This window comes from Thamnophis elegans, chromosome Z, assembly GCF_009769535.1.
Source record: "Thamnophis elegans isolate rThaEle1 chromosome Z, rThaEle1.pri, whole genome shotgun sequence".
Lineage (NCBI taxonomy): Eukaryota > Metazoa > Chordata > Lepidosauria > Squamata > Colubridae > Thamnophis > Thamnophis elegans.
This window is the reverse complement of record NC_045558.1, coordinates 67475731-67491649: the sequence shown is the minus strand read 5'-3', so window position 1 is coordinate 67491649 and position 15919 is coordinate 67475731. Positions and strand designations below refer to the sequence as shown.

Sequence of the window (15919 nt, the reverse complement as noted above, 5' to 3'; positions counted from 1 at the left end):
AGGTACTGCCTAAATAATAGGAAACTCCATTTTAGTGTAACTCAGGGCAGATGGAAAATCATGTTTCTTCAAATGTCACTCCACTCAAAATCTCAGTAGCCTGGAAAACGCAAGAATGAGAGGCACTGTAATTCAGCAAAGTCTAGACTCACCTCCTAGTCAATATACAAATAGGGCTTCATTATGCATATATACTCAGGAGTAAGTTGCCCCATATTTAACTTGGAGCAGGCTCTGCTTGAAACCATAGTTGTTACTATGAATAACAAGTGAGCAATAAAGTGAGTAAATATGCACTTTATGTCTTATGTCACAAGGCTACACCATTATGTAAGTATTTAAGTTCAAGTTTCTAGCTATGTTCAGATTAAGTTTTCATATTTGAGGCAAAGCAAATATAATGCTTTTGCCTCCAGTTCAGCTATCCAAAGTCAGACATATCTTTTTAATACCACAACAAAAAGAAACAGTAAAATCCATTTATTCTTCCTCCTAGGAAACCCACAACGTTAATGAATTAAATACTGGGGGGAAAAGTTCTTTCCTGATGTACGCTGTCCTTTCCTAATGAAGGTTTACAATGGAACTTTTTTTACAAACTGCTGTTGTTTACAAGTGATGGGAGTATAAATCCCAGAAGTCTACTGCTCATGCTATGGCTTGAAATTCTGGGAATTATAATATTAATATGCCTGAAAAGTGGGAGAATAAGAAAGGTAGTCCTGAACATCTGCTACTATAGCATTTTGGAGTCTAATTCAGTTCTGAAGTCTGTCTGTTTACTCAAATTTATATGGTCATTCTGGGCAGCGTAAATTAATACAGTTTCTACATCTGGATTATCTTGATGGATTAGGTTTATATATATATATATATATATATATATATATATATATATATATATATATATATATATATATATATATACACACACACACACATACATACATACATACATACATACATACACACATATATGCACACACACACATACATACATACATACACACACACATATATACACACACACACTTTATTTATTTATTTATTTATTTATTTATTTATTTATTTATAAAGTCTAGTCAGCCACTGCTGTTGCATGTACAGATTCTGTAGAACACTAGGCTTGTACATCGATATAGCAGTTTTTAGAAGTGTTATTTTTATTCTGAAGCACATAACATAAATACTGTTGAATTTCCCAATGGAAATTGGGAAAATATTGGAGATTGATTCTGTCATAGTATCTATGACTAATGAAGATGGAACCTCTCTTATTTTTTTTAACCATTTCTTTCAGTGCTGGTTTTAAAGAGGATGATTACATTTATTCGGGTTATTAGATAAGAGCTAAATATATTACACTTTCAACAAACTATCTCACATTTAAGATTTAAAGGTCAGACATTTGTTTAAACAGTCAAGCCACTATACAGTAAGAGAGTTGAATTGTAGGTCAACTTTCATTTTGACAAACGTTCCTGGAAATGCTTTCTTCATTTATATAGGAACTGATTTTTTTCCCTTTCCCTTTTAAGTGTGGCTTCATAAAAAATGTCTGTATATTATAGACTAGAATGATCTGGAAGAGACCTTGGAGGTCTTCTAGTCCAGCCCCCTTCTTAAAAACATCCAGTGATGGAGTGCCCACGATTTCTTCAGGCAAGCTCTTCCACTGGTTAACTGTCCTCATAGTTCTTCATTAGGAAGTTTCTCCCTAATTATAGCTTGCTTCTCTCTTTGATTAGTTTCCAACCATTGTTTCTGGTCCTGCTCTCTCTCTGGTGCTTTGGTCAATAACTTGATCCCCTCTTCTTTGTGGCAGCCCTTCAAATACTGGAATACTGCTATCATATGACCCCTAGTTCTTCTTTTCTTTAGACTAGCTTGCAGCCATTCTTCGTATGTTTTAGTCTCCAGGCCTTTGATCCTCTTAGTTTCTCTTCTCTGAAATTTTTCCAAAGTCTCAACATCTGTTTTGTAGTATGGTAACCAAAATTGGTTGCAGTATTCCAGGTGTGGTCTTACAAGGGTTTTATAAAGTGGTACTAGTACTTCATGTGATTTTAATTCTATGTCTCTGTGTATACAACCCAGGATTGCATTAGCTTGTTTGGCTGCTGCTGCATACTAGTGGCTCATATTTAAGTGATCATTCACTAGGAGTCCAAGGTCCCACCTACAGCTACTGTTTTTGAGCCAGGTCTCGTCTAATCTGTACTTATATCTTTGATTTTTTCCCTACCTAAATGTAAAACTTTGCTTTTCTCCACATTAAAATTCATTTGTTGGATAGGTCCCATTGTTCAAGTTTGTCAAGATCTTTTTAAATTCTGAGCTTGTCTTCTGGGGTGTTGACTATTCCTGCCAGTGATCTTTTATCTAACAGCATTAACCAAACTGCTTCCTTTTCTAAATGCAAATTGAATTTTACTATAAGATAAACTGTTAATTTTCCCTAGTAAGTGAACAGGAAATTCTATTCAGCAATAGCTTATTTATCATCTCTTTTATAGAAAAGTCTTTATTTATAAAACAATTGAATAACTAATAATTAATTAAATACTGATAATGATAATGCAACACCATTTTTTATATTATTCCCACCTCTGTGTGGTTTTTTGAACACACAACATGGGCAATTATTTGCATTTATATGGCCAGATACTATGTTTGGAAAATTACCTCTTTATCCCCAAGGAGCTGAGAAATTACTTCTCCGTATAGTGGTCTTGAAGGGACACAGTGGCTCATTGGCTAAGATGCTGAGCTTATCGATCCGAAAGGTCGGCAGTTTGGCAGTGCAAATCCCTAGCTCCGTGTAACAGGGTGAGCTCCCATTACTTGTCCCAGCTTCTGCCAACCTAGCAGTTTGAAAGTATGTAAAAATGCAAGTAGAAAAAAATAGGGACCAGTTTAGTGGGAAAGTAAAAGGGTTCCATGCACCTTCAGTGTTTAGTCATGCTGGCCACATGACCATGGAGAAGTCTTCAGACAGTGTTTCGGCTTTGAAATAGAGATGAGCACCACCACCACCCAGAGACAGGAACGACTAGCACATATGTGTGAGGGGAACCTTTACCTTTACTATAGTGGTCTTAAAGTACATTATATTCCAGGTACCGGTAATTCAATTCTGTTTTTGTTTAATGTTTCAATTCACCACTTTGTAGACATTCTCTACATGGAAGAGTATAGTTGGTTGGATCAATTAACCTGATCTGTTTCTGGTGCATTTTAGCATTGAATCAGTTTAAGTTCAGTTTCAGTTTATTAAACTTGTATGCCGCCCTATTCCCAGAGGGACTCAGGGCGACTAACAAACCAAAAGGGAATGGGGACAATACAAAGAAAACAAAACAAGACAAAAAAAATTCAGAAAACGGATTAAAAAACTCTCAGCAGCCACACAATTCGAGTGGTGCCGGGAACTCATCAGCCCAAGGCCTGCCGGAACAGTCAGGTCTTAACGGCTTTGCGGAAAGCCGGAAGGGTGGTGAGGGTCCGAATCTCCATGGGGAGATTGTTCCAGAGTGCCAGAGCAGCCACAGAGAAGGCCCTCCTCCGGGTGGTCGACAGTCGACATTGGCTAGCAGATGGAATCCGGAGGAGGCCTAATCTGTGGGATCTCATTGGTCATAGGGAGGTAATTGGCAGGAGGCGGTCTCTCAAGTACCCAGGTCCGATACCATGTAGGGCTTTAAAATAACGACTAGCACCTTGAAGCACGTCCGGAGTCCAATAGGCAGCCAGTGCAGCTCGCGGAGGATAGGTATGATGTGGGTGTACCGGGGTGCACCCACAATCGTTCGCGCGGCTGCATTCTGGACAAGCTGAAGTCTCCGAATGCTCTTCAAGGGTTGCCCCATGTAGAGCGCATTACAGTAGTCCAGTCTTGAGGTCACAAGGGTGTGAGTGACTGTTCTGAGTGCCTCCCGGTTCAGGTAGGGACGCAATTGGTGCACCAGGCAAACCTGGGCAAATGTCCCCCTGGTCACAGCTGACAAATGGTGTTCTAAAGTCAGCTGTGGATCCAGGAGGACTCCCAAATTGCGAACCCTGTCTGAGGGGCTTATAATTTCACCCCCCAGCCTGAGAGTTGGAATACAAGGCCAATTATTGGGAGGGAAAAACACAAGCCACTCGGTCTTGTCAGGATTGAGTGCAAGCTTGTTTACACCCATCCAGACCCTAACAGCCTCCAGGCACTGACACATCACGTCAACCCCTTCATTGAGTTGGCACAGGGCGGACAGATACAACTGGGTATCGTCCGCATATTGGTGGTATTTTATCCCGTGCCGCTGAATGATCTCACCCAGTGGCTTCATGTAGATGTTAAACAGGAGGGGGGACAGGACCAAACCCTGAGGCACCCCATACTTAAGGGGCCTAGGGGTCGACCTCTGCCCTCCAACCAACACCGACTGCGACCTGTCCAAGAGGTAGGAGGAGAACCACTGAAGAACGGTGCCTCCCACCCCCACCTCTCGCAACTGTCACAGAAGGATACCATGGTCGATGGTATTGAAGGCCGCTGAGAGGTCAAGGAGCACTAGGACGGAGGCATGACCCCTGTCCCTGGCTCTCCAGAGATCATCGATCAGTGCAACCAAAGCAGTTTCCATGCTGTAGCCAGGCCTGAATCCAGACTGAAAGGAGTCTAGATAATCGGTTTCATCCAAGGACCGCCGGAGCTGAGAGGCCACCACTTTCTCAACAACCTTCCCAAGAGGTGGTTGGAGACTGGACGGTAGTTACTTAGAATGGCTGGATCCAAAGAATAACTGTTCTGAGTTTCAGTTATATTACACTGATTTATAAATGGAGCAAAAATATGCTAAACCTTTTCACAATGCCTTGCTAAAATTTGGGGAGGGCTAAATTTATGAAACTTTATGGTTTCTGTAAAATAGCTTGAATGTTTTTCCTAAACAAAGGCTGTTTTTTATGTTTGGTTTGAGTAAAAGAAATTTGGATAGTTTAAGCACATGTAACATTTCATTAAAATACTTTTCATAATGCTAGTAATTCTTTAAAATAATTTAAAGGAAAATCTTTCAAACATGTGCGAAGATAGCACAGTGTGTATTGTACTGAGTTTTAATAATAGCAGAGTGGAGTTGAACTCATGGAAAATCCAGAGCACATATTTCAGTTAATTGTCAACTATGCACAACCACATTTCCATATTTGGAATGCATCTCTAATACTTGTTTCAAAATGTGCTTTAAAAATTGCATTTATTGCATATACTATACATTACCCCATTCCATAAGATTCCAAGAGATTAACAATAATAAAAACTGATAAAAACAAGTAAAACAGAACAAAACTACAAAACAATTCAATTCTGATTCCTAAAAAAAACAATAAAATCAAAAGAACTCCAGCAGAAAATAATCAACTTCTAATCAATATTCTTGGCAACAGCCTGCTATTTTCCAAAGGCTTAAAGAACCAAGCAGTTTGTAGTGTCTTCCTGAATGATTTAGAAATAGACTCACTGAAATATAGATTGCTTTAATCAGGATGAATAATCTTTATTGTTTTAAGGGGTTAACTCTTTGCAAGATTAAATAAGACTAAACTGTATCTCTATTCTATACAACTATTCTAGCTACAAGATCGTGAATGAAATGAGCAAGTTTCCTTACAATTCTAGCATCAAGACATAATATGCTAATCAGTTTCTGTGATGAAAAATGCTACAATTCAACCACAGATGGATTTGTTTAAGTAACATTGCTATATGCTGTAAGATTTTCTCATCTCTTTCTGTTTTTAGATAACCAAGCTGAAAATTGACAGCAACCCATTTGCTAAAGGATTCAGGGATTCTTCCAGACTCACAGATATTGAGAGGTAATGAGGATCTATTGTATATATGGATAGATTCTATAGGGAATTCTAAATTGTCCCCATCTATCATTTCTGGCCTTCGCTATAAATCTTCCAAGTTTTCCCAGGAAACATTTTCAAAGAAGTGACACATCATGAATACGCTCAATAAGTTGTGATAGAAAGTTACTTCTAAGCAGCTGAGCAGCAAAGTGTTCTCTGTAAATGGATTCTCCATGGTTAAGCAATAAGAATGTGTTCACTGATGCATCTTAGCTATTTTTATGTAATCTGTTTATCTGTATGTGTGAATAAAGGACAAGTGAGGGCAAGCTAATCAATATATTTTAAGTGACATGATTGCCAATTTGTGATACTATGTAAGAAAGTACTTGGCTTTGATTCAGTGGTGGGTTTCAAAATTTTTTAGAACCTCTTCTGTAGGTTTTGCCTGCTTTGTGGTAGTGGCTTGCCAGCCATGTGACCGGGTAGGAGTGGCTTGCCAGTCATGTGACCGGGTGGGAGTGGCTTGCTGGCCATGTGACTGGGTGGGCATGGCCAACTCGTAAAATGTGGTGAAACCCACTTAATAACGCTCTTGCTTAGTAACCAAAATGTTGGCTCAGAAACTCTGATATTTGAAGCACGCAAGTCTTAAAGCTGTGAAGTTACAAGACCCTTGCACCCCTAACCTTTTAGAAAAAAAAACCCCAGGGGTGTTCAAACTTGATAGCTTTAAGACTTGTGGACTTCAACTCCCAGAATTCCTCCTCCAGTCATGTTGGCTCAGGAACTCTGGTATTTGAAACACACAAGTCTTAAAGCTGTCAAGTTACAAGATCCTTGCACCCCTAACCCTTTAGAAAAAAAACCCCAGGGATGTTCAAACTTGATAGCTTTAAGACTTGTGGACTTCAACTCCCAGAATTCCTCCTCTTGCTCTTCATCTTGATGATGTGCGGACGGGTGGGGGGAGGGAGCTGGAACCAGTTCTAAATGGCACTGTAGATTTGTGGAACCTCTTCTATAGAAGAGGTTAGAACTGGCAGCAACCCACCCCTGTTTTGATTCAAGTGTTTGATGTCATTGAGAAAACAGTTTTCCTGAAGTAGGAAGTCAACAGGTCAGTTTGGTATTTTATATCTTCTAGTCACTTCAAGAGCTGGAAGAGGCTTCCATTCTTCCACACATGTATTGTACTCATGTAAAAGCTTTTTTGGGTAACATTAGAGGCATTGGAAGAAGATGCTTTATATGCATAGCACATATCCCAAAATATTAAGCTACTGTACTTCCAGAAGCTGTCTTGAAGACAATACAGTAGTTTTCTTTAAGAATAACAGAGGTGAATTCATGCAGCAGCTTTGAATATGTGTTTAGATAAGCTTTTTAAAAAGTGTTGAATCTTTCTGCAGCATGCCCATTTATAAAAAGTTCATAATTCTTGATGTCTTAATTGATTCCAGAATTAGCTAAGAAACAGTGGTTTTTATTGTATAGATTTTAGACTAAAACGTGACAAACCCAAATCTTATAAGGTAATGTTCTCAGTTGCATCCAAAGATATCACAGAACTGTATATGAGCATTCTTTAAAATCTATAATATATTTAAAATATAATCTTTTTATTAACCATATTTTTGGATCATCAGATAGTAGTTTCAGATTCTTTCAAATACTTGTTACTGCTTTATAGAAATAGAACAGCCAAGATCTTTATTTCTTTTTTTATTGAATGTTTTAATCTTTAAAAACGGAAAGAAAAACACCACAAAAACAAACAAAACACAAAACATAGATAACAATATAAAGTAATTATACAGCCTTCTGTATCAGCTTTCCTGTTTAGCTTTTATAATTCTCCATTCTGCATTTCCTTCCTATTGCTTTAACCTTGTCCTATAATATAGCAACAGTAGGGCTAACACTTATAATAATATTTATTATTTATATCGCCATATATTTGCATTCTCTATTTTCTGTTTTGGCTTCTGTTTTCTAGCCATTTATAAATTTTATTCCATATTTTATAAAAATCCAATTCTTCTCTTTCTTTTAGTTCTATTGTCATTTTGTCCATCTCTGCATATTTGAGTACTTTGCTAATTATTATTTCATCTGCGGATGTATTGATCCCCCCCCCCCAGTTTTGTGCGAAAGCAATCCTGGCTGCATTGAGTATGTTTATGATTATGTATTGAGAGTGTTTATCCATTTTTTGGTCTAGTCCTAATAAGAATGCTTCTGGTTTCAGTGCTATTTTTCACTCTGTAATTTCTTCCAACCATTTTTGAATTTTGCATCAGTATTTCCTTGTGAAGGGGCACATCCATCACATATGGTAAAAAGTTCCAGACTTGTGGCTACATCTCTAACATTTGGGGGATAAATTTGGGTATATTTTGACAAATCTCGCTGGAGGCAAATGTCATCTATAAAACATTTTATAGAGGCTTTCTTTGTAAGCTACTGCCGTTGTAAATTTATAATTTGTTTCCCATAATATATCCCATTTTTCTAACTCTATATTATGGCCAAAACTTCTTCCCCAGCTAATCATTGTCTCCTTTACCATCTCTTCCTCCATTTTATATCTTAAAAGAAAATTATACAATCTAGTAATCATTTTTCCTCCCATTCCTAATAATATTTTATCTAATTCGATTTGTTTCTCGTGTATTCCGTATTATTCCCGATCTTTTTTGAATCTTCTTTTAATTTGTAAATAGGGCCACCATTCCATATTTATTCCTTGTATTTTCAGATCTTGTACTGACTTTAGTTCTCCTTTTTCATCTAAGAGTTCTGCATAACCTACCATTTTGCTAAGATCTATAGTATTTGGATATGTCATTGCCTCCATCGTTGATAGCCATATTGGAATTTTCACATAATGGTTTTTTAAATATTTTTTCCAAGACCTTAAACAGGACATCCCTTACTATGTGTCTCTGGAAGTAGGAATGAAATTTATTCTTTCCCTCCCAGAGGAAGTCATACCAGCATAGTTGGAGATAAGAACTTTATTTCAGTAATTACACAAATAGAACTGATTTCATCTACCTCCTTCAGCTTCTAATGAAGATAAATTACTAGCTTAGAAGCCTCTGCTAATTTTTCCAAAATCTTCAATGAGTATATAATTTTAGAGGCAGCAGTAGCGTAAGATTTCTTTAAAATGTAGACTACAAATAAATAAATTCCCAGTAACTACTTTGAAATAAATTAACATAGTTTTTAAATTTTATTTACAGTCCAAGAATTTAAAATATTGCTTGCCATTAATACATGTAAAGTAGATAAGTAAAAGGAAGAAACCTTATAAAGTTAAATTTTCACTGAAAGTATCAAATGGTTTCTATAAGCTAAAGCTATAAATAAAAATGCTATTGGCTTCAAAACATCCAGGTATTTATTATTTAATACTTCAATCTCCCTGTGATGAGTGGAGTTTATCTTATTTAATTTTAAATTTCAGCTAAAGTAGAGGTCTTTTCTATGCATATATTAAAAGCAATGGATTACAACTTCAATACATTCCTTGAATGATGGACCTTGAGGACAACTTGCAGAGTTAATATGGTCTCAAATGCTATTTTTGAAAACAAGCAATATTATCAATTTCATTTATATGATTTGGTAAGGATTGTTAGCAGATTGACTTTCCACCTTGAAAAGTAGATGTTTAAGTTGCCTTCGTAATGAAAAAAAAACTCATTTTATAAATAGGTTTTCTAAGGTAAACACACTTTTATATTACCATTTTTGGGAGACATTACCTTGCTTACTTTGTTATGCAAAACCACTCTTATTCATCATGGACATTGAGACTTTGGGTTGAGCTAAATAGTGTGAATGTGGGACAAAATTTCGTATTTAATTTCCAGATATTTAAGTCTGCTCGTCCCCTCCCTAACTAGTCTTTAGGGAGGGAAGCAAATCAGATCAAATGATCTTTAGAGACCCAAATAAATTAAATTAGGCTGGAGTCAGTTACTGCACTAAACCATCTAGTAATTGGATTGCTCCTTGTAACTGATTGAAAACAGCTTCCATCTGCAGCAATATGGGCTGGGCTTCCTTACAACAAATTTGAGAGAAAAACACATCTTTTTATGACATGATGACAGACATTGCACTTTTCCAGCTTAATTGAATATGGTTTTATAAATACATGACTTTAACAATTTCAACTGTTTCATTTCAAATTTACAGTCTCATTAATATCTTAATTTAAAGTAACTCCACTTTGGAATTTTTGAGCCATATTGTCAATATCAGGGCTTAATTATGGACTACTTCAAATAATGATTAAAAAAAGAAAGTGCTCTTCAATATCCCCAGAAACCTTCCTCTTTATTACTGAATACCGTATATTTAACAGATTAAGATAAGATCCCATAGGATTGGTACCAGAGGGATCTGCTCACAATATACAATATAGATTTTTTTTAAAATCTGGAAGGTTAGATAAAACACAGTTTAGTGCTAGGTAGCATTTTGCTAGTTCAGGTGGTGCTTGTCTCACTGGGTTTTCAGCAAAATTACTTCATGAAAATGCTTAAAGAATACTTAGGATTTATGATAATGACTGCAAATTTTATTTAAAGAAATTATTTAATTTATGAATTTGATCCAAAATAAAAACTCACAATAGTAAATAATAACAATAAACAAAGAAAAGAGAATCAAAGGGCAAGAAACATTATTTATTACTTCTATTTTTATAACTTCTGTAATATTGTATATTCCATTCTCACTAAACATATTATATTCAAATTAATTATTAACCTTATAATTCTTTATTTGTGTCCATGACTTGTATATTTCTTATTTATTTAATTAAATTAAACATTGTGACAGATGTGCTTCATGGAAAAACTTCACATTTGGTATCCTCTATATCCTGTCAACATATGGGAATAAATAAACTTTCTGAAGTAGAAATTTTTCCATTTTTCTTTGCCATCTGAATATTGTTTTTCAACTATTCAACATGATAATGCATAGAAAAGTGTAGGGACTCAGCAGCAGCTTGCTGTGAGTTGCGTCGGGATGCAGGAGTAATGAGCAGCTGTTGCTCGTTAGGGTCGTCTTCTGCAGATAAAAGACAGATGGTGTCATTCCTTAGTTGCAGAAATCAACATTTGTGGTTCGTCGTTCAACGGTCGTAGTTTGTTGTTCGTGAGAGGCACTTGGATAAGTGATTTGCTTTCTTTCTGTAAACCTGGTTTTGCTGTAAGAGCTTTTTGTTTGTGCTTTTACTGTGTACCCTTTTGCCAGAGACTTTATCTACATTTATTTTTGGGCTCGCAGCCAGCTTGAGCCAGGACTGATAAAGATATTTCCTTTGAAGTTCTGTCTGACTGTCATTTGTGAACGAGCAAAGGGGGGGGGGTCAGAACAGAAAAGTAATACCCTTTTTATGATAGTTATTTTGCCTTTTCGAGTTAGAACTAATTTCCTCCCATTAAACTATATTTTTATACCAAACCAAACCAAACCAGAATCAACTTGTCTGAAGTAGTCTTGTGTAATTCTTTACTATTGGAATATCTAAAGGTGAATATTCATGGTGCATCAAAGACCTGCTGATTTTGAAGGGGAAGTTATAAATCATAAATCCAGATTGAGGAAAATATATTTTAATATTGCTATCTCATCAAATTCTAATAATTAATATTTTCAGGATTCTGTTTTCAATGGATTTGATAGTAAATAAACATCATATTATTCACAATACAAATTCAACCAAATTTCTTTAGCTTGAAACAACAGCCTTCCCCTCTTTATTGTTTCATTTAATCCATGATTTGCACCAAAGTTTCATAGTCAAATAAATGATAAATAATAAATGATATTATAGAATGGCCCTATTTTACTTCTGTATAGGGATAGGAATTCAAATTATTTATCCTCTTTTACATTAAAATTGGATTAAATTGATATGCCTTTAACACATCTTTCAGATAAATACAGTTTACTAAATTAAAAGGCTTACAGATATTTAAACTACAAAGACATAGTTGAAACATAAAAGAGAATATTTGTAGCTCAGCACCCTCATAGTTGAAATAGTTTTTCAAGTTGGAGAATTATGTTCAAAATATTCAAATTAGTATGAAAATACATATAGCAAGTAGAAAAACATTTGGTCAGTATGTCTATGGAAATTCTCAAGCATCCAGGCAATGTTTGTCCCCAAGTTGCTTTTCAAAAGCATCTTTGAAGTCAGAACTGAAGATGAGAAGCAAAATGTTTTCAAGGAAAAAACTAAGAAAGTCCAGGTGCCTTTTGAAAAGCAGCTTTGAGATATTTATTCAGTATAATAATTTTCTATGTTTATCTATCTTATACTGACAATCAGAAATGAATTAAAGAGGTCCATTAGGCTAGGAATCGAACAGTTTGATTCACCAATTCATGATTTTCAGAATAAAATTTTTTCCCCAAGTCTTATCTTTTATCACTTTATTATTGCTAATCTGAAATAAAGATGTTAATTTTTGATTCTCCATATCTGTGACTATAAAACTAAGTTCGAATTAATTTTTTGCTGCAATGATACCTGGAAAGCTCAGAGAAGCTTTATAAACTGCCCACCCTTTTCTAGTCTGGCCCCGAAACTCATATCAAAAGCTGGGTTTCTTCTTCCAAGCCAAACCCAGCCAAGGAATCATATGAACACCTGGCAGGGAATGAAATCAGAATTTTGGTACACATTGTATCTTCATTCTGCAGATTAACGATTTTCTGAGATTGAAGTAGTATTGTATAATCATTAACAATGAGAATGACTCAATAATGCATCCCTTTTGAAGAATGTGCCAATGACATATTTTAGGGCATAGAATTATAGCCGCAAATATATTTACATGATTGTAATTTATATTTTTCTGTATTTATTTATAAAGGATACCATTGTAGTAGTGTCTGTTACAGGAGGATTGTGTAATTTTAAGTCCTATATAAACAAAGAAACCTTGTTTCATGAAAACTGATAGCAGATCAGTGATGATTTCATCATTAAATATTTGCAAGAAACTGTAGAGATTGGAGGGAATTGGTTCCCATTTGCAAATAATTGATTTTAAAGTTGTGCACCAAGGTACTATAATTAAATATATTATTTAAATACTATATTTAAAACAGTGTTTATAGTTCTACAAGTGTATAATATATATTCATTCATTATGCATGTATATTCATGATTTTATCCTACTGTCACAAAGTTTATTCATTGCTCAGACCATCTTACTCAAGGAGGTGGGCTATAAATTGTTGATAAAATACTTGATATGATTCTATGATATCTGTATATAGTTCACATGTCATGTCTAACTAGGTGATGCAAAGTCTTAGCAGCAGCAGTTGTCAATATCCTTGGTTAGTATTAACTTTTGTTTAGTGCTTCATGGGTCAAAAGAAGATATGAATCAAATTCAGTTGCTTGGTTGGTGGAAAATGTAATAACTATGTTGAGAACGTTGCATGAAAGCAGCCAATGTATCTGAAGTGAGGAATGTAAACTGCTAAAATTGATGAACTGTAAATTCTTGGCCAATGTATATTTAACAATTCATTTTCTAAAACTGCTTATTTCTTTTACTTGTCTCCTTTACTAGACACAATACAAACAATAATTCATACCCATGATGTAACCAATGCAATTTTTCTCTTTTTCTTTCTACAATAAGATCTTCTGGAGATAATTCCAATATAGCCACTGTCTTTAATCACTTAAAAAGGCAATAATTCAATTATAGTATCCTCTGAGTAGCAACTGCCATTGCCTTTGTGTACAGTTCTAGTCCCTGCAAATAAATTACTTCAATAAGATTCTCCCTCCATTCTTTACTCACATTTTTTCTACAAAGACTGCACATAAAATATTAGCAATATTGCAAGAACAAAACAATTTTGTGCTTTAATTAGGAACAGAGGAGGGGGTATCATTGTATTGATATATTGTACTTCTTTTTTTATGCTGAACATAATACAGAATTCACTATTTTTGTGCCTTACTGAGTTATCAATGGGCATGAGCAATAGAGATATCTGCTGAACACCAGGTTTAAATAGCATTGATTAACTGGATTATCTAGGATGGTACAAATAGATCATTGTGCATCAGCTCAGGTTATCTTTGGGAATTCTTGTTAGCTAAAATAGTTTTGTTCATAAACAGATCAATTCACTAAATAATGAGTTGCTTCTTCTTCCTGCTTCTTAAAACTTGTCATAATAAGTTCCGTTTTCCTCCCAGCCTTAAGAGAAGACTCATTAAGGAGCTTAACCAATCTCACTGTACATACCTTATGTTGTGCACTGACAAATAAATAATAATAATAATTATCATTATTCTGTTGGATTTATTTCCTTGACTCTCAGATATTAATAGTTTCAGAAATACTTTTGCCCATTAGAGCCTGTTTTATCTGGTGAATGAAAAGTCACCTTAAGCAGTTTATTTACATTATACTGTACTTACCTGAAGTCAAGGAACATTTAAATTCATGGGAGTTTAACATTACAGGAAGTCTAGAATCCATAGCGATTTGACCTAGGATTGAAAAGTTTTTAGCTAGTTTTCTGTCTTTGCTGCTATCTAGTGGTTTCAAAACTTTTTAGAACTAATTCTGTAGGTGTGGCCTGTTTTGTGAGAGTGGTTTGGTGGTCATGTGACCAGGTGGGAGTGGCTTGGCAGTCATGTGACCGGGTGGGCAGGCCAACTTGTAAAATGTGGTGAAACTCACTTAACAATTCTTTTGCTTAGCAACCAAAATGTTGGCTCATTGAACTCTGGCCTTTGAAGCACACAAGTCTTAAAGCTGTCAAGTTACAAGATCCTTGCACCCCTAACCCTTTAGAAAAAAAAACCCAGCCCCAAACTGCCCACTTACCCGCATTCAAACCTTCCTGCCTCCCTCTTGTCTCCCGTCATGGGCTCTCTGGAGCAGGAGGGAAGTTTCTTTCCAACACCAGCTTCTTTCCTTCCCTCCTGCAGTGTCAATCCGTAGGGGGCGGGCACTGAATATTCAGTGGTGACAGGGAAATGGAGGCTTCTTTGTCAGTCTCCCAGCTGGCAAAACAGACATTTTCACAGTAGTGGTTGAAGCACAATTTTGGGCAGTCAGTTCCGGCTCTCACTTCTCCAAACATGTCCCATTGCTGCTGAAGCTGCTTTTGCTGAGTCTAGTGCAGCAGCCATCATTGAGTGCATCTTGCCAGCGCCGTGATGCCAGACTTCCCGGGATTGTGCCGGGAGACAAGAGGGAGGTGGGCTAGTTTGAATGCGAGTGAGCAGGCTGTTTGGGGCTGGCTCCTCCTTCGCTCATTCAGGCAGGCAGAGAAAGAGGGCATGTGATAAAGCATTCCCGCCACCAAGGGCTAAGGATAGCTCCTTCGCCCTCGGCTATCGCACACCTCCTTTCTTTCTCTGCCTGCCCAAACAAGCAAAGGAGGCACTGCCACCTTCCCACCCACGTTCAAAGCAGGCTGCCTCCTCACTCTCCCCACACAGGCTCTGTAAAGGGGAAGGGAAGGTCTCTCCCAAGACCTGCTTCCCTTATCTCGCGGTGCAGTTTTGGGACAGAGGGACAATCTTTTTTTCACCGGTACGGGGGTGTAGCCTCTACCCCTGCTTCCTGCCACCTCCAGTCCAGCCCCGTGCAATCTCCCCACCACCGCACCGACCTGGGGACACTCCTGGCTGCAGTTGGCATTCTCCAGCGATCCTTCCTGGCTGCATGCCCAGAGCAGTCACATGGCAGTGGCGTGTGGGCTGCTGACTGTCCCAGGGCCCACCTGGTTGCTTTTGGAGGGGCAGGCAGATGGGCAGCATTCCCCCCCCCATCTCCCTGGCCACCTGAAGCCTCGGAGCCTTGGCTGGGTAAGCAAAGGAAATGGGTATGTGGGACAAGCATGGCGTGGACGGATGGGGCAAGCAAGTGACCGGCGAGTGGGGGGGGCAGGGAAAGTGAGCAGGGGGGGCAGGCCAGGGGAGGAAGCATTCTGGTACTGGGCCTCCAGACGATCAGGTATGGGAAGGCATGCTAAATTTTACCAACCAGTACAC

The 15919-nt window shown here is 37.1% G+C and overlaps 1 protein-coding gene across 1 annotated transcript in view; it reads left to right on the top strand.

The window, feature by feature from the left end:
- Window positions 1–15919, top strand: part of TBX20 (T-box transcription factor 20) — a 79246-nt gene that overhangs the window by 25748 nt on the left and 37579 nt on the right. The window contains exon 6 of the mRNA XM_032234518.1: window positions 5789–5865. Coding sequence (XP_032090409.1) covers window positions 5789–5865 — 77 coding nt within the window. The remainder of the gene's footprint in view (window positions 1–5788; window positions 5866–15919) is intronic.